Raw genomic sequence first — 20,090 nt, forward strand, 5'->3', positions numbered from 1 at the left:
ATAAGGGTGATACCATCTGCATATCTGAGGTTATTGATATTTCTGCCAGCAATCTTGATTCCAGCTTGTGCTTCTTCCAGCCCAGCGTTTCTCATGATGTACTCTGCATATAAGTTAAATAAGCAGGGTGACAATATACAGCCTTGACGTACTCCTTTTCCTATTTGGAAACCAGTCTGTTGTTCCATCTCCAGTTTTAACTGTTGCTTCCTGACCTGCATACAGTTTTCTCAAGAGGCAGGGCAGGTGGCCTGGTATTCCTATCTCTTTCAGAACTTTCCACAGTTTATTGTGATCCACACAGTGAAAGGTTTTGGCATAGTCAGTAAAGCAGAAATAGATGTTTTTCTGGAACTCTCTTGCTTTTTCGATGATCCAGCGGGTGTTGGCAATTTGATCTCTGGTTCCTCTGCCTTTTCTAAAACCAGCTGGAACATCTGGAAGTTCATGGTTCATGTACTGCTGAAGCCTTTTTTTTTTTTTAATTTTTTATATTTTATTTCAGGCACTCTTCTAAGTGTGTGACCTTTTTCCTCTCAACCACATAGGAAGTGGGTATTACTAAACAGATGGGAACATTGAGACAAAATGAGGTTGCAAAATTACACTGCTGGTCATTGAAAGCCAGAAATTAAACTTAAAATTTGACCTTGAAGCATTGTCTTGCAACCACTACATTCTACCTCTTTACTTAAACAGTGCTCACTTAAGATTTCCAAAGACCAATTGACAGAGTATCAAGTTAAAAAGGACACTGTTTTAAATCCAAATATAAAATCTATCATAGGTTCCACATTTCCAGTACTATCATATATTCAGAATATAAAACTTTCTGAAAAGAGCTTTGTTTTAGTTCTGGATACTAAAATTCTATTTATACAATATCTAAGAGTAATCATTAATGATCTTATTGTGTATCTTTTCTTAGATTCCAAATGGCATATGGATTTCTAGAGAAAAACAGAAATATCTTTCACATTTCTCAGTAACTTTCCTTCTGGAAGGTTGACTGTTTGTTATACAATTAAGCAACACTTTCCTAGAAGACTAATCAGTCAAATGTTCCAGGGAGAACTTTGACAAACCAGTTTGAAACTTCAAATTCTGAATTTTTCACTGTCTCAAACAAAGTCAGTCCTCCAAAGAGGTTTGGATCTGGACTAGAATATTTAGCAACAATGTACATAATCTTGCAGGGGATAGTGTGTCTCTTAACTCATAGTTTTGTTTTTCAAAAATCTATGTTTATTACTAATAATGGTTTTTTTGTGTGCTAATTTTTCTAATAAGTTTAAATCTAATAAGTTTAATTTTTTTTTCATTATTGAAATTTGAAAGTCAAGAAAGCTTAGTTCTCCCTTACCCAGTCTATTTCTGGTTTCATTTCTTTAGGGATTTTGTTGGATTTTCAAAACAGGTTGTGATATCACTAGAGTATCTATGCCCTTGAGCTCTTAAATTAGTCCAATCTATATCTATTGTTTTGTCATAATTATTAAGAGTAGACCCTTTTACTATTATAAATGATCAATGTTAGATGACCAACTTTATGGTCACCCTATGTATGACTGTTACATAAGAAAATTAATATTTTTCTTTATTCACAAGGCAAAGGCCCATTTGACTACAAATAGTCTAAATATGTGTCTCAAATTTAAACCTTGTTTAGTAGTTGGAAGTGAAGAATTTTAAGTGATAAAGCAAATTGAAAATATCAATATAAATCAAATAAATGTAGGCTAACATTTTGCATGATTTGGCATTATATAAATCTACAATCCCTTTCACGGATCACAAATTTGTTGTGGTGAAGAGCCTTGAGTAACTCAATGAAGCTATGAGTCATGTCATACAAGGCTCCCCAAAATGGTCAAGTCATACTGAAGAGTTCTGACAAAATGTGGTCCACTGGAGAAGGGAATGGCAAACCACTGCAATATTCTTACCATGAGAATCCCATGAATAGTATGAAAAGGCAAAAAGATATGACACCAGAAGACGAGCTCCCCAAGTCAGAAGATGTCCAATATGCTACTAGGGAAGAGCAGAGGGCAGTTACTAATAGCTCCAGAAAGGATGAAGCAGGTGGGCCAAAGCAGAAATGACTGGTTGTGTCTGGTGATGAAAGTAAAGTCCAATGCTGTAAAGAACAGTATTGATTAGAAACTTAGAATGTTAGGTTCATGAATTAAGGCAAGTTGGATATGGTCAAGCAGGAAAGAAATCAGTGAACTAAAATTGGACAGGAATGGGCAATTTAATTCATATTACCATTATATCTATTACTGTGGGCAAGAATCCCTTAGAAGCAGAAATAGAGTAGTCCTCATAGTCAAGAAAAGAATCTGAAATGCAGTGCTTGGATGCAATCTTAAAAACAATAGAATGATCTCCATTTGTTTCCAAGGCAAACCATTCAATGTCACAGTAATCCAAATCTGTGCCCCAACCACTAACGCTGATGATGCTGAAGATGACCTGGTCTACAAAGACCTACAAGACCTTCTGGAACTGACACCAAATAAATAAATCAATATCCTTTTCATCATAGGGGATTGGAATGCAAAAGTAGAAAGTCAAGAAATACTTGGAGTAACAGGAAATTTTGCTTTGGAGTTAAAAATGAAGCAAGTCAAAGTCTAACAGTTTTGTCAAGAGAACACACTGGTCATAGTGAATACCCTCTTCCACCAACACGAGATGACTCTGTACATGGACATCAGCAGATGATCAACACTGAAATTGGATAGATTATATTCTTTGCAGCCAAAGATGGAGAGACTCTATATAGTCAGTAAAAAATAAGACCTGGAGCTGACTGTGGCTAAGATCTTGAGCTCCTTATTGCAAAATTCAGGCTTAAAAAGAAAATGGAGAAAACCAATGGACAATTCAACTATGACCTAAATCAAATCCCTTATGATTATACAGTAGAGGTGATGAATAGATTCAAAAGACTAGATCTGGCTATTACATTGTACAGGAGGCAGTGATCAACACTATTCCAAAGGGGGGGTGGGCGGAAATCCAGAAGTTAAAGTGGTTATCTGAGAAGGCTTTACAAATAGTTGAGAAAAGAAGAAAGAAAAGATAAAAAGAAAAGAAAAGAAAGAGAAGCAAAAGACAAAGACAAAGGAGAAAGGGAAAGCTATACCCAATTGAATGCAGAGTTCCAGAAAATAGCAAGAGAGAATGAGAAGGCCTTCTTAAATGAACAATGCAAAGAAGTAGAGGAAAACAATAGAATGAGAAAGACTAGAGATCTCTTCAAGAAAACTACAGCCGTCATGGGAATATTTCACAAGGGAATATTTCCCACTTCCCAAGACCTTCCACCAGGGATCTTCCCAACCCAGATGGGCATGGAAAAGGAGAGAAATAAAAAGGACTTAACAGAAGCAGAAGAAATTAAGAAGAGGTGGCAAGAATAGTATTACAGAAGAACTGTATTTAAAAGATCTTAATGACCCAGATAGCCACAGTTGTGTAGTCTTTCATCTACAGCTTAAAACTCAATGTTCAAAAAACTAAGTTCATAGCATACTGCCCCATCACTTCATGGAAAATAGTGGGGGAGGGGGAGAAGGTGGAAGTAGTGTCAGATTTTATTTTCTTGGACTCAAAATCACTGCAGACAGTGATTATAGCCATGAAATTAAATGACGCTTGCTCCTTGAAAAGAAAGTTTTGAAAAACCTAGACAACATATTAAAAGGCAGTGACATCACTTTACTGATAGGTGTCTTTATAGTCAAAGCTATGGTTTTTCCAGTAGCCATGTACAGATGTGAGAATTGGACTATGAAGAAGGATGAGTGTCAAAGGACTGATGTTTTCAAATTGTGGTGGATACACTCCTTTGGGTGTGTGCTAAGTCATTTCAGTCATGTCCAACTCTTTTCGACCCAGTGGACTGTCGTCTGCCAGGTTCCTCTGTCCATGGGATTCTCCAGGCAAGAACAATGGAGTGGGTTGCCATTTCCTCCACCAGGGGATCTTCCCAACCCAGATATTGAACCTGCATCTCTAATGTTTCCTGCATTGGCAGGCAGGTTCTTTACCACTAGTGCCACCTGGAAAGTCCGGATACACTCCTGGGAAAGACAAAAGTAGAGTATTACAATGCAGCAAGCATTTTTGTTCTCAGCTCCTTGAATAAATTAGAGTGAATAGAAAACATTAGTATCTTGTTGAAATTGATGTGAAACAGACAGTAAGGAAGATAATATCTAAATAAAACTTCAATATGGGAAATTATAGTCTTTTCTATCTTCAAAGTGGACAGCCTGAACAGTTTTGAAATTTCTTTTAACACAAAATAATGTTCCTGTCATACAACTGTGAATACACTGAAAATATCACTATAGATTTTTTAAAGTATATAATATGATTCCTTTCTTATAAACAATGAGTTACAATCAACAAGTTTTTAAAGCTCTCACTTGTATAGATTTTTTTTAGCACATAATATTTTTCTACAATGTACAATGCCAGTTAATTCTAGGAGTACAATTAAGAATTGGAGAGATAGGAATTTTTTTCTTTTACTTGTTTACTTTAAAAGATGGAAAATCAGAGTTATGGTTTATTTTTTGCAATATTTAAAAATTATAATTCTTGAGTAACTATTAATTTTAATTAAATAATCTGTAATGAGAATCCTCCTACCAATGCAGGAGACGTGAGTTTGACTCCCGGGTAGGGAAGATACCCTGCAGAAGGAAATGGCAACCCACTCCAATTATTATTACTTGGGAAATCCCATGGACAGAGGAGACTGGCAGGCTGCAGTCCATGGGGGTCACAAAGAACTGGACACGACTTAGAAACTAAACAACAACAATTTATACCAGAATGAATGAACTAGTTACCACAACTAGTACACCCAAAATGAACAAAAAATAGCTTGGTGGTATAATTAAAATGCCACCAAAGTTTATACAATAATTGTATTTTCTTTTTGCAGGAAAAAGATTAGACCACATATAATGTAACTTATTTCACAAGGTAAATAATTATAATAAATAATATGGATTAACTGAGTTTTAAAAGGTGAAATAAATAATGAATTCTTCTCATGGTCTTGTATGTTAATAAAAATTGAAAAATTTTGAAGACCCCATTTTGTCCCAAGAATTTCCTTTACAGGTATTGAATTTTTCAAAGGTTACAAAGGAAATTTTATTGATATAATAAATGCATGTTCTCATAATAACCATAAATCTAGGGTTTTGTTGGGGTTTTTTGTTTGTTAATTTAGAACAATGCCATTCCATTTCCTGTATAATGAGTCGCTTCTTTGTTGTAAACTCTCCTTAGAATTTCTTGGGAGAGGAACTGAACAGAACATTGATTTCCTATGTGAGAGAATTCTTAGAATTTAAATAAACCTATTGGTTAAACTGAAACCACAAAATTAGCATTTTACTAATCAGTAGGTTTAAATAGCTTGGAAGCAAAAGTCTGCCATCACCTTGATCATCAACCCAGCTTGCCGCTTCTTCCCAGTCTTGGGTTCAAGGTATTATGTATACATATAACAAAATTTCTATGATTTTCCTCTGTCTCATCTTTCATTCTTCACTAATACGCAGTTGTAACTTTTCTATGTGATTGCAAGTATTGGTACTTTCCTATGATATACTGTTAGCTTAAAAATATATTTCCAAATGTTGATACTATCTATCTCAGAGCTATAGGTGAAAAATTAAATACTTTTATAAAGACCAAATTGATCATTTTTAAACAAAATTCTTATATACTGAAAATGTAGATACATAAATTCATTATAGATTTATAGTAAAATAATTTGAATCATTTTTGTCAAATTCTGTAAAAAGTTGTCATACAGAATAATTTATAATATTTTTGTTTTCATAGAAATAACATTTCTGGTAGAATATTTCAAGGCCATTTTTATTTTGTGTAATTAGGTTAATAAAATTAATTTTATAAAGGAAACGTCAATGATAGACAATTAGATATAAATGACTACTTTTATAAAGATGATTAAATTTGGATATTTGTAAGGATACAAATATATGAAAACAGTAAACTCATTTGGGGCCTATAAATATGTCTTTTTTAACAAATGCAGGTAGATTCTACAGTTTGTAAACTGAAGCAGCCTATATAAAATAATCTGTCATTAGTTTGCTGACTAAGGTATAAACAAATTTCATGTATAATCTAATTTTTCTTATGTATCTGAAACGCATTTTTCCAGCACATATAAATGTATGTATTTTGGGGTCTTGCAATTTAACGGAACTCTAGGAGTCAAACATGATATGTTTGACTTATGATTCTGTTTAATCATCTTCATACAGTCATGTCATGGATATATCAACCAGCAAAATTAAGTAATAGCTAGATCCTTTTAAAAATTTAATGAAGGTTAATAGTTTCTACATAATGCACAAACAATGTTTTTCATGAAGACTCTGAAAGAGCAGGCTAAAGGATAAAGACATTTTAAAAAATTACAGATATTAAATGTAATTTACCAGTGGGTTTTAGTTTATCAATTTTAACAAATCCAATGATCTAAGAGGAAATTTCTTTTTAATTTTTATTGTAGTATTTTAAAATTTGTAATATTTAAATATTGATGCTTCTCTATTCCTCTGACAAAACCCTACTATTACTTTCAGGATCAAATGCTTTACTTTAAAGTGTAGTAAGATATTGGTATTTCTTATCTTACATAAGCACTAAGCAAAATAATTTGAATGGTAAATATTTATATTGAAGAGCAAAATTAAAAACTAAATGAATAAAAATATTACTTTCAAGTGAAACAACTTTTATCATAATATACTCCTTTGTTGGAAAAATCAAGAATTTTTTTTCATGAATCAAATTTTATTATAAGACCTAACTATTTTATTTTCTTACATAGATCTTGACAACCATGAAACTTCTCATCCTTACCTGTCTTGTGGCTGTTGCTCTTGCCAGGCCTGTGAGTACAGTAGAGAATTTAGAAGATTCTAGATTCTTGTTTGAAGTCATCTCAAATGCAATTTGATGCAAGTCTCATCAAGTGCAAGATATTGTAGTCGTAAAGAATTTGATGGTCTCTAATTAGCTATTAAAGTGTTGATATTAAAGCTATGGTAATCCTTCACATTTTGATCATTATTATTTAGTTTATTCAAAGACTTAACTCTAAATAAAATTTCTATCTTGAAATATAAACACCTCACAATTAAAAATTAAAAAAAAAAAAGAAATAAGGTAATTAACAATACAATAAAGAGCATCAAAGAAGGTAACTAGTCTCTTTGCCTGGGTCCATTATAGGCTTAACATATTTGTAAACATATATATATCCAATATTGTATTACCAAATATACTGCTGCTGCTGCTAAGTCACTTCAGTCGTGTCCGACTCTGTGCGACACCATAGATGGCAGCCCACCAGGCTCTGGCATCCCTGGGATTCTCCAGGCAAGAACACTGGAGTGGGTTGCCATTTCCTTCTCCAATGCACGAAAGTGAAAAGTGAAAGTGAAGTCTCTCAGTCGTGTCCGACTCCTAGCAACCCCATGGACTGCCAGGCTCCTCCATCCATGGGATTTTCCAGGCAAGAGTACTGGAGTGGGTTGCCATTGCCTTCTCCAACCAAATATACTATTAAGCCCTATATTCCAGTGTATCCACTTTTGGAACCTAAATCAAACCCTCATTTGAGATGGCTCATGCCAACCAATATTTCCCAAGGTACAGAAAGTTGGGCTCATTCAGCTGATTCAAAGATCTAATAATTTGGTCCTTGTAGGAAGAAAAACTAGATAATGTAAAGTAACTTAAGTTTCTTCTCAAAAAACAAATTCAGTTATTAATGTGAAACAAAAAGTTATTCTGTTCCTTTGTGACCTCTGCTGCTAAGTCGCTTCAGTCGTGTCCGACTCTGTGCGACCCCATAGACGGCAGCCCACAAGGCTACCCCCGTCCCTGGGATTCTCCAGGCAAGAACACTGGAGTGGGTTGCCATTTCCTTCTCCAATGCATGAAAGTGAGAAGGGAAAGTGAAGTCGCTCAGTCATGTCTGACTCTTAGCGACCCCATGGACTGCAGCCCACCAGGCTCCTCTGTCCATGGGATTTTCCAGGCAAGAGTACTGGAGTGAGGTGCCATTGCCTTCTCCGTTGTGACCTCTAGATAATGATAAATAAATAAATAGGAATCAACTGACAAGAAAGTGATTCAAATAAGATAATAGTTTTGGATATTTGGACACTCAAACTATCAAATATAGATGAAAAAGTTTCTGAAATGCTGAGATATTCTATTGTTAAACTCCTATTTTCTAAATTGTAAATAATGAAGGATCACTAATAATCCAGCTTCTTAACCAATAGAGTTCTGTCTGTGCTAAACCCTAAGCATCAAAAGAAGAAAATATCTGACAGTAAGTTACAAAAAAAGGATCCAAGTTCTTCAGAAATGTGTCATTGGAGTAGTCCATATCTTTTCCTTTTATCAGTGAAACAGATATAGATCCCCCAGCAAACAGATTCTTTAATCCTTTTCCAAAGAAAACATCATTTTTTAATGCTAACATTTAACAAACATAAATCTTGTTCCCACAGTTAAAATGCAGATTGAGTTAAACTTTTATATAATTTAATTTATGATAAAAAATAAAATCCAAACAGTATTTCAGATTATTTTTTGTCTTTTTATATACTTTTCTCCACCATATTCTAAAAACAGAAGATAATTTACTTTTCTTGATTTTTGTCAATAAATTTTTTTTCCCTCCCAGGGGAACTTGGTGTCAAATTTAGCTGTTAAAATACAAACTTCTTAAACAGCACTATTAAATGTATAGTATTACATGTGCCTTGTGATATTATTATTATTGTATTTTGAGTGCTTTTGGTTTTACGATTCTTGCAATTTTTTTTTTAACAGAAACATCCTATCAAGCACCAAGGACTCCCTCAAGTAAGTGTTCTATTCTATGTTCCAAGAACTCACTGTAAATTGTGTAACTTAAGTGATGATAAATTGCTAATATATATATTGTAGTCTCATTCCTTCCTTCTCTAGAAAACAGCCAGTTTCACATTCGCTGAGGTGTAATATCTTCAACTATTGAGCTGAATATTGATCTGCTCTCACAAACCTTTTTAGAGAAGAGGGCATTTGGACTTACATATTTATGATTAATAAAAATTTTATTATGCAAGAGCAGTAGTTAAACAGAATATGTATATGTGGTCTATTTTAGAAAGAGATTCTTTCTATCTCTTCTCCTTGCACTCAAACATATGATTTACAACTTGATCTCAATTTACACACTGAGTATTAAATTAGATACTCTATCACACACTTTTACAAGAGTAATTAATCTTCCACCCTATCCACTGCTCAGTTCATTTTTTAATCTTTACAGAATGAGCCAGACAGCAGAGAGATAAGGTTCTTTCTTTACCCCAACTAATTTCTCTTTCAGTTAGCTATGATAAATACTGAATATCTTCTTCATTTCAATTTTCATTTGTATACATTCATTTCAATTGTATCCAGATACTCAGATAGTTGATTACCCTCTCACTTCTCTGTTTTCATTACATTCCTGTTTAATTCTTCCTTTGACATTTGATAAGTATGAACTGACTAAACCTATAGGCCTGGTAAAGAAGGAACCAAATATGGTGTCTCTTTCAGATTTTAAAATAAAATCATAAAACTGAAACTAATTATCTCTTATTTTACCTAAGAAATATTTTGGTTTACCTAAATAAATGGAGAATTTGTGTTCAAATGGAAAAACATTCTCCTTTTCTGACTGTGTTTTTCACCTGTACAATTCACAATTTAATTCCTACAGGAAGTCCTCAATGAAAATTTACTCAGGTTTTTTGTGGCAGTAAGTATTATCTACTTCTTCAATGACAAATGTATTTTTCTGGAAAAATCAACTCAATTTCTATTTACAAACATTTTTTCACTTGGTCAAATATTTTCATTTACTCACCCAAGCAACCACAAAGAATATTGAAATTATATATGCAAATATTAAAAAGCTGCTTTAAATATTAATCTGTACCTATACATTTGACTCTCTGTAAAACACTTACGATGTTTTGTGCATAATCTATGTAAACTTTACAATTTCCATTCTCATTATGATGGAATGTTTTATCTCTACAATACCCTGGATGTGTTGTGTCTTCTGTAATTTCATGACTGAATTGTCAAATAGAACACAAATAGAAATTTTATTTCAAGACCAGTATTTAAAAGATTTGATAGGCAACCCAATTTAGCCTGAATGATTTTTAATATAATCTTTTTCCCTTGTAGCCTTTTCCAGAAGTGTTTGGAAAGGTAAGAAATTCTGAACAGAATATACTGCAGAATTAACAAAGCATTTTATTCTATGTTATTTATGGTGTTATGCCAATTCTTTATTGCCTTTTTGTGAAAAAATCACTTAGATTATTATTAGATTATTGAACCAGACAGAGAGATGAAGATAACTCAGAACTATGACTTAAATAAGATGAAAGATAATAATAGTCAAATTTACTGGAACAAAATTTTTTAAATATTTTTAAGCGCACAGTAATGAACTGACAGCTTAAATAAAGAAAACTTAGCAAGGAGATAATACAAGAAATAATATTGCAAAAAATATTAGTGCATTCACAAAAAGCATATTTATTTTTTAATTTGCAGCAGCAAAATGTAAGATACATTTCTTATAGATATCCATTCATTCATGTTTCTCTCTTCTTTTCTGTCCTTAAGGAGAAGGTCAATGAACTGAGCAAGGTAAGGAACATAAATGATATTTAAATTATTTTAAAGTTATCTCAAAATCATATTTTGCAACCTACAATTTATTGGTTTTGACAAAGAGAATTTTTGAGGGAAAAATTTTCGTATGAAAATAAGAAAATTTTGTTAAGGTGGTATGTCAAAAAATGCTTGTGCAGTATGAAAAACATTTTAGAAAAAAAATTTTCATGTAACATTTATACTTTTCTTGAACTTTCAAAATGACTGATGAGATCTACTGAGAATTCTGAATATTGATTTCATTGATTTAACTTTGCAACTATGAGGAGACAAGGCATTAGTATAAATGAATGAATGGATAAAAGAATGAATTAGTGCAATTATGGACTGACAGACTATTTTCACTGATCGCCAAAACAGAAAAAATGTTTTATTGAGTACTACATGAAGCAATATATCTGCTCCAAGAATGTTTTACATAGTCACAAATGATTTTTTTACTTTCTTTAAACACAAGTTTTTGATCAAGGTTGTTTTTCAAAGTTTTAATAGCTTTGTTATTAAAAAAACATACAGGTATTTAAAAATTTACACCTTCTTAATTATTCTTCATACCTGACTAAGTAAATTTTCTTGGCAGGATATTGGGAGTGAATCAACTGAGGTAAGATTCTTTATTCTAAAACTATTAAATATAATATAAGGGAAATAAAGAAGTAAAAAATATCCTAATCAAATATCCTTTAAGTATCCTAATCAAAATGAATGAAAATTCTCTAAGGCCAAAACTAAAACAGATATCTCTAATTCAAAGAAAAAAAGATGCAATATGTATGTTGACCAAAATTGGCTGGATAACTAAACCAACATAGTATTTTGAGCTTAAATTCTATGGAGCGTCTCACTGCTCTCTATACTGCTATGGTCATGGAAACTGGACACAACATACTACACGGAGAAAATTCATTTTGCTTAAATATTTATACATCATTGAATCAATGCTTTGTGTACTTTTATTTATCACATAATCTTTAATCCAATGCTCTGGTTTGTCATCCAAAAGCAAAGTTTAAAAAAAAAGAAGTTAGGCTAGTTAAAGGAAAATGTAGGATATTTACAATGATTTATCAAAACATAGAAAAATCTACAGTACTTTTTATTGAACTCTAAAATGCAGATTAAAGAGAAAAATTCTTCAGTTAGCCTGGTAGGTAGGCTTTTTAAAAATTTTCCTTACCACTTCACTATTGCCACCCATTTCTATTTCCTTTGGCATCCATTTTATTTGGTAATTATCATTTTATATTGGAATGTTTGTCATGAAAAATAAAATTAATTCTCTTTTCTTTCCTAAGGATCAAGCCATGGAAGATATTAAGGTAAGATCTTTATTTTAATAAACTCTACACTTATATATCATAAATAGGATATGCCCTATGCTTTAAGAAAGCTATCCACTGCAATTGTGTGATTGAACTCCTCAAGCAGTGCTATCATACCCAAGAATGTACAATGTTGTGCCAGATAAAGTTAAAGTAAGGAGAGGAAATTTGACATTTACATGATCAGGAGAAACTTTGCTTCTTTATTAAAATCAAGAGTAAAAAGCAAAATGTGCATGAGTGTTTAAAAATGAAACAACCGCCTCAAAAAATTAAAACCTTGTTTCTGTCATCCCAGGGTAAGAGTTCACTCTCTTGTGTGTTGAGGGTGGTCTTTGGGCAGAAAGAATCTATTGCAGCAATTATGTAGGATCAGTGGGCTATGCTGTTGTTCAGTCGCTCAGTCATGCCTGACTCTGTGACCCCATTGACGAGCATGCCAGGCTTACCTGTCCTTCACCATCTCCCAGAGCTTGCTCAAACTCACGTCCATTCAGTCGGTGATGCTATCCAACCATCTCATCCTCTGACATCCCCGTCTCCTCCTGCCCTCAATCTTTCCCAGGACCAGGGTCTTTTCTAAAGAGTGGGTTCTTTGCATCAGGTGGCCAAAGTATTGGAACTTCAGCTTTAGCATCAGTTCTCCCAGTGAATATTCAGGATTGACTTCCTCTAGTGATTCCTCCACTCTTCTCCAGTAGCATGTTGGGCACCTACTGACCTGGGGAGTTCATCTTTCAGTGTCATATCTTTTAACCTTTTCATACTGTTCATGGTGGTTCCCAAGGCAAGAATGCTGAAGTGGTTTTCCATTCCATTCTCCAATGGGCTATGCTACCTAATCTCAAAACATGGGAAAATATTCATTAGCCCACAATACTTTTTACTCAACTCTCCCAAGAGATGACTATTTTGCTGCACATTAGAATCAATATCTTAGTATGTACTTGGAACAGAAATCATATCCATATGTAAATATGAGCATCTGTGACTTAGGAAAAAAATTAAATGTTTCACAGAGTAGAACTTTTAAAAGCTCATGTAATTTTAGTTCCATTCTGAAATTGATTGTTCTATTTTAATATTTCCAATTTATTTACATCAAAATTGCCCCAAGTGTATATGGGAATATAAACTCAACCCAGGGTTTCAGGTAGCCCAGCTCAATAGGATTCTTCATTCCAGGTTTCATTTTTATCACAAAAATTCATATGCATTTGCATTCTACTCAAGAAAGTATCTGTATTTGTTTTAATAAAAAGGTTTTAAGTTACAAAGTAAGTTATTACACCCCCCTCTCCAACATATTTTAAATAAAATTGACAATCCAAAAAAAAGTAAATTTTATTGGCCCTGAATCTTTTTATACCCAATTGTTTTCACTAAAAACTAGTTAGCAACCCAGTATGAAAGTGTGTTTCAAACTGTGTTTCATAATAGTTTCCTTCTAATTCTAAAAGTCTCAGAGGCAGTAACAATGATTTTCTTTCTTTTAGCAAATGGAAGCTGAAAGCATTTCGTCAAGTGAGGTATACCATTTTTATGTTAATTCAATATCCCAATTAGAAAATGTTTATGAAAGTTTGTTGAACCATAAAGTTTACATGTCCCTTAAGGTTTCACTGCATAAGGCACTATGTATGCAGCTCTATCCTAATTTTAACATACAAGGCTGTCAACCCCAAAAATGTAAGAAAACAATTATTTGTCAGAGACAAAATTATAGATTTCTTTCTGAGCAAATAATCCTATCTGTATATCTGTGGTGTCCAGACATTATTTTTCTAATGTTTTTTTCCTTTCCAGATTTTGGTAGAACTAAATCTTGTCACTGAAAATTACAATAATGGCTATGTTCTAAATTGTGAAATTTAAACATGATATATCCTTTGTGTAACTCAATCAATTCTATGTTAAGAGACACTGGAACCCTTTGCTATTTGTTAACCTAGAGGAGAAAAAGAGAAGGCATACAAGGTGATGAAGTCCTTAAACTTTGGGAGCAGAACTTCATCCAATTTACAAAATAAACCCAGTTCCATTATGCGAAGTTTCTGTGAAGTCAGTTAAAAGTGAATACTTCATAATCCAACATTTTGAATAACTTCCCTGGTGAAAGTAGTGAGAAGAGAAAAGAGAACATGTACTTTGACTGTTCATCTTATCTAAATTACCCAGGAATTTGTGGCTAAAATCAATTTACCACAGATAAGCTATGATGTGTCTGGTTAATTAGTATTTTTATCTTGAATGTAAATTAATGTCATAAAACTAACAATACATGTTTTTTATTTTTTAAGGAAATTGTTCCCAATAGTGTTGAGGTGAGATATATCTACTAAATTTAAAATATATTAACATCATCCAGGATATCTTAAAATTTAATTAAACTTTTTATTTTTTGAATTTTTTAGCAGAAGCACATTCAAAAGGAAGATGTGCCCTCTGAGCGTTACCTGGGTTATCTGGTAAAATTTTATTAAAAGTTAATCAAAGACCAATGTATCAGGGAATGAGCAAGAATGTTGTATTGATAAATTATCTCTCCTTTTCAATATCTGCTAAACTTAAAGTAAGCAGTCTAACAGATTCTAGCAGTATACTGATCCCTTCTGAAAATAAAACTGACAACTTTTTTAATCCCAGATATTTAATTCATACTCTCATTTGACAAATTGTGTATTACAGTTTACTTTCAGATCTGATTAGCACAGTATTGAAATGGCACACTATAGATTTGACCAGACTTGAGTTTGACTCTAAGCTCTACGTTTTACCAGCATGTGGTATTAGACAGTTTCCTTATCTGCTGTAAGTCTATAACCTAAGTTCCAAAGTGACAAAATAATAATAAATATTTAAAGCATATAAAGCAATTAATACAAATAAGACATAGTGCAAAGTAAAGTGAAGTCGCTCAGTCATGTCCGACTCTTTGCCACTCCATGGACTATAGCCTACCAGGCTCCTTTGTTCATGGGATTTTCCAGGCAACATTTCCTTCTGCAGCGGATTTTCCCGACCCAGGAATCGAACCCAGGTCTCTCGCACTGTAGACAGACGGTTTACCGTCTGAGCCATTTTGAATTGCAAAGTAAGCCCTCAGTAAATGTGGCTAGTATCAGAAACATCATTTTTCCCTTCATCCAATATTCTGATTTAATTTGCAAAAATCAGAAAACAAATGGGGCTTCCCAGGTGGTGCTAGTGGTAAAGAACCCCTCTACCAATGCAGGAGACTCAGGCTTGATCACTGGGTTGGGAAAATCCCCTGGAGGAGGGCATGGCAACCCACTCTAGTATTCTTACCTTGAGAATTCCATGAACAAAGGAGCCTGGAGGGCTATATCCATAGGATCACAGAGAGTTGGGTACAACTGAGGTGACTAATCACTGCACAGAAAGCAAATCTGTTTTCAATTTTCTTAGCAATTCTGATATAATATTCACTGTAATCAAAACTGCCTCAGTTCAGTTCAGTTTAGTCACTCAGTCATGTCCAACTCTTTGTGACCCCCTGGACCGCAACACACCATGACTCCCTGTCCATGACCAACACCCGAAGCTTGCTCAAGCTCATGTCCATTCAGTGATGCCATCCAACCATCTCATCCTCTGTCCTCTTCTCCTCTCCTGCCTTCAATCTTTCCCAGAATCAGGGTCTTTTCCAATGCATCAGTTCTTCAAATCAGGTGGCCAAAGTATTGGAGTTTCAGCAAAAGTCTTTCCAGTGAATATTCAGGACTGATTTCTTTTAGGATTAACTGAATACTTATTTATATCTGACTGCATTATAATATATTTTAAGTTAAAAATAATGTAACAAAGTAGTTTTTCTAATATTAAAAAAAAAAGAATAATTGGGCTAATCCAAATTCTCTGTGGTAGAAACAACACTAAAGTAAGATTATTAGTTTCTCATTATTTACTCCTGGGAAAGGGATACTATGATAGACGGTATCCACGAAATTGACAATATTTTTTCTTTTTGAATAGGAACAGCTTCTCAGACTGAAAAAATACAAAGTACCCCAGCTGGTAATATTTTATTATAATAATACAAAATTAAGTCTACAGAATTAAAATAATTAAATGAAATTTACTTTGACTAAATTCTACATCAAATCATGTTGGAGCCTCCCAAATGATTCATTATATTCTGGAATTTATTCTGATTTATTTTCCCAAATTCAGTTCTGAGTGGTGATTCCACATATATGTCTCTTTGTGAAAGCACAGATCATTGCCAAATAAACATTCCATTTAAGAAAACAGTGTAGACTCTGTAGAAGGAATCAGGGATCCCATACATTCAAATTGCTTTTGTCAAAATTTTCTAAGAAAGAATCGGCAAGTTGATTGATCTCATTGTCTCTAGACCCGTTTCCTTTATAGTTACTTTCATTTCCTGACATTGTTTTGAATATTGAATGAGCAATCTCCTATTCAGTTATCCCTGAGGCTAGCTTGTGGCAAGTCCAATAAAGTGTTCCTAAAATCTCTCCTTCCCCTAATCCCTAGACTCTATAAAATTTGCCATGTTCATGAGACCTTTGACAATATTATGAAGGTTTTGTTTTGTTTAATCACAGATAAGCTATGATGTGTCTGGTTAATTAACATTTTTATCTTGAATGTAAATTAATGTCATAAAACTAATAATACATGTTTTTTATTTTTTAAGGAAATTGTTCCCAATAGTGCTGAGGTGAGATATATTTACTAAATTTAAAATATATTAAATGCACTATAAGATGTGCATTTGAACTATGAAGTCATAAACTATCTGCTGATAGTATGGATAGATCAAAAAAGTATCTATTAGCACAATCCAGCTTCACTATTTAGTATCAATCCTTTTGAGTGTCATAGTTTTTCACTTGGGAGGCTATAAATTTTTCTTTTAGTTACACCAAATAAGCTTGATTAATTAGGACTTTAGGGAAAAGGACTTGTCTTAATTTAGCAAAATTACACTTTCACATTTCTATTCTGTTACAATTGTAGGAAGGAGGAAGTCAATAATGAATTTAATTTGGACCTCGGTGTCACTCTTGCTTCAGTTTCCAAGTTGCTTCTGTTGCCTTGGACTTAGAAGCCAAATAAATTTAGATATATCAGTACCCCAATCAAACTTAGCATTACTAATCTAAGAAATTACATGAATAATATATTTTAGCACCTTAGTTATGATATGATTAGGCCGTAACCTCCACAAGTGTTAGAACGATATGGTCCTGCTCTTAGTGTTCATTGTTCATAGTGTTCACTGCTCATAGTATTCATTATTATTTATTTCATAGATGGTCCCTAGCATTTAGCGTAGACCCCCAGTGAATGAAAGTGCCTAGCAAATGTCTGTGATTCACACATGAGTAAAATCAATGTACTAAAATAAAGTGATCTCTCGTTCTGAAGAAGCTATTCATGACCATATAAGATTATTTATTAAATCTAGAATATCTTAGTATTTTCTTCAAGTGTTGTTTTTATAGTGTGTGCTCCTCTTTCTTTTTTAACAGAAATAAATATAATCCAAGGGAGAAGTTTTTCTACTACCCATATTTGATAATGTTTTATTTAAAATTTATAAAAGATAAAATGTAAGCAAGTGATTAATAGTCATGAACAGAAAATATGTAGTCCTAGGGAATTGGTGGATTATTTTCCCCCAAATATGAAACTTATAGATTCTTTATCCTTCCAAATTATAGTAAGTATAACATTGAGTTGAATAGTTTTTTCTAAAGTTAGAAAATGAAAGCTATATTGCTAATTTTAAAAATTTTGGCAGAGAATACAGTTTATACTAATCTTCACAGATGATGCTATATTCTTGGTAATTGTAAAATGAATGTGTTATATCAGAAGATATCTAAGTAACTTAGAACATATTTCCTTCTATTTAGGAACGACTTCACAGTATGAAAGAGGGAATCCATGCCCAACAGGTAATATTTTGCTTAATGAATTACATACTGATAATATGTGGCAAAGTTTAAATATGTTTGCTTTTAAATAGCTTCACAATTTTGAAGAGACTTCTTTCTTCTCAGGTGGTTATTTTTCACTCCCAACTTTCTGAAACAAGTTGTAGTAATCAATCTGAGAAAGGAGAACTATTTGTCATTCTTCTTTGGAATGGGAGCTGCTCTATTCTGTCCGTTCTCCCCTGACAGCAGCACCCTTTGTAATTCTAAACACTATGAAGTGTTCATTTCCATGGTTATGTTAATTTCTCTTTTAAGGTATTCCTAAATTTTATATCTTTATGTCCATGATTTTATTCTTAAATTCAATTTATATTTAGGAAATTCAAACTCATAATTATGCTCTTTCAAGCAAGCCATTTGGAGATTTATTAATACTAATTTAAACCTTTAGAAGAAACTGTCTGGAGAGAGATTAAATGTTTCTGTCAAAAAACCTTTCTGATGTTCTGTTTTCCCTTCCATCTGTACAGTGTATTTATCTGTAATATATAATAGAAACTGATTCTTCCTCTGCCCTGCATTTCATTGATTCAGTAGTGTTCCTGGGGCTTCTGATTTCATTTTTAAGGTGACAACCAGATACTGTGAAATATGTGCTGCTATTACAATTCTGATTCCTATCAAAAGCTATGCCAATTTCAATCACTACTGTCATTTGGTGAATCTTATGAGGATTGTGTATGTTTCGTATGTCTTAGAAGAAATAGTATCTAGATAATGCAATTGGCAAAATTATTAGTGTGAATTCCCAGATCTCTAACATGAAAAGCATTTCAAAAAGTTTGCTTCTTACATTTTTTGGTTTTATTCAGCCTTAAAAGATCACCCTGACTCTTTTTTTTCTTTCCAGAAAGAACCTATGATAGGAGTGAATCAGGTAAATGTGTGTCTGTCTGTGTGTATTTTAATACTGCCCCAAACTATCTATTGGTAACCACTGTTTTTTAGAAGTTATTTTACTAGTTGCATCAAGAAGTAGTGCTCTGCTAGTATTTCTTAGTTGTTGACTGGTGTTGGACTCTAACATTGCTGGTTCCAGCATTGCTATGAAAGATCAGATCTAAGTTGCCAAAGGAAATGAAAGAACAATTTTATGGCCATCCCTGAGTGAAGAGAGCTTCAGGTCAACTTTTAAGTTAGAACAACCTCAATCAACTATTCATATTGTTCAAATTTGACTTTTTATTAATCTACAGTACTGTCTGGGCTTCTTGAGTTTTCAGTCTTAGATCTAATCTTATGACCTTGAGCAAACTGTGTTCTTCTCTCTAAGCCCTGCTCTTTCATTTGTGAAATTAATATGAATCTATCAATTCATTGTCTTCCAAAACTCACATATCTTGAGTTTGCAGTGTTTTTTTTGTGTCTTCACTTTTAAAGGTGGTAACTGCATTCAGTTCAGTTTCTTTGGTCCATTGATGATTGAGCTTACATATAGTATGCTAATTTAAAAAATAAACCATACAAAGAAAACCATGGAGTTTTATAAATATGAATCTATAAGGGATTAAACAAGATTCAAAACACAGTAGTCATCAATAAATTTTATGATAATTATTCCTTAATATGAATCATATTTCGCTCTCAATTTCTTCTAAAATTCTCTCTTCACTCATGGGCCAAAGTAAGAGAAAAGAAAAGACAATTATGTACTTCACTGAGTTCTAAAGAGTACACTATCCTCACCTTTCCATGTAATTTTAAAAAAAGAGGGTAATCATTCTAATCTTAATGTGAACATTTGGTAGTAATACTTTAGTCTATTATGGCATTTAACTGGGTTGGAATCACAAAACTATTTTTCCCTCTCTCTCTTTTAAGGAACTGGCCTACTTCTACCCTGAGGTGAATTTATTTTATTTTTTATATTAACACTAATAAGAGAAAATCTCAGATATCATATTTATTATAATCATTAGGATAGGCAACCACAGCAAAACTTGAAATGCTTTCTTTG

At 33.0% G+C, this 20,090-nt stretch overlaps 1 protein-coding gene across 1 annotated transcript in view; it reads left to right on the forward strand.

Moving 5' to 3' along the window:
* Nucleotides 1-5,439: 5,439 nt before the first annotated feature.
* The window catches only part of CSN1S1 (casein alpha s1), a 17,405-nt gene continuing 2,754 nt past the window's right edge, over nt 5,440-20,090 (forward strand). The window contains exons 1-16 of the mRNA XM_010852143.1: nt 5,440-5,521; nt 6,902-6,964; nt 8,923-8,955; nt 9,845-9,883; nt 10,321-10,344; nt 10,768-10,791; nt 11,399-11,422; nt 12,114-12,137; nt 13,637-13,669; nt 14,441-14,464; nt 14,555-14,608; nt 16,137-16,178; nt 16,825-16,848; nt 18,050-18,091; nt 18,984-19,010; nt 19,955-19,978. Of these exons, the coding sequence (XP_010850445.1) occupies nt 6,914-6,964; nt 8,923-8,955; nt 9,845-9,883; nt 10,321-10,344; nt 10,768-10,791; nt 11,399-11,422; nt 12,114-12,137; nt 13,637-13,669; nt 14,441-14,464; nt 14,555-14,608; nt 16,137-16,178; nt 16,825-16,848; nt 18,050-18,091; nt 18,984-19,010; nt 19,955-19,978 (489 nt within the window). The 5' untranslated portion in view covers nt 5,440-5,521; nt 6,902-6,913. The remainder of the gene's footprint in view (nt 5,522-6,901; nt 6,965-8,922; nt 8,956-9,844; nt 9,884-10,320; nt 10,345-10,767; nt 10,792-11,398; nt 11,423-12,113; nt 12,138-13,636; nt 13,670-14,440; nt 14,465-14,554; nt 14,609-16,136; nt 16,179-16,824; nt 16,849-18,049; nt 18,092-18,983; nt 19,011-19,954; nt 19,979-20,090) is intronic.

The sequence above is a fragment of the Bison bison genome, unplaced genomic scaffold (assembly GCF_000754665.1).
Source record: "Bison bison bison isolate TAMUID 2011002044 unplaced genomic scaffold, Bison_UMD1.0 scf7180017864308, whole genome shotgun sequence".
NCBI classification, from domain to species: domain Eukaryota; kingdom Metazoa; phylum Chordata; class Mammalia; order Artiodactyla; family Bovidae; genus Bison; species Bison bison.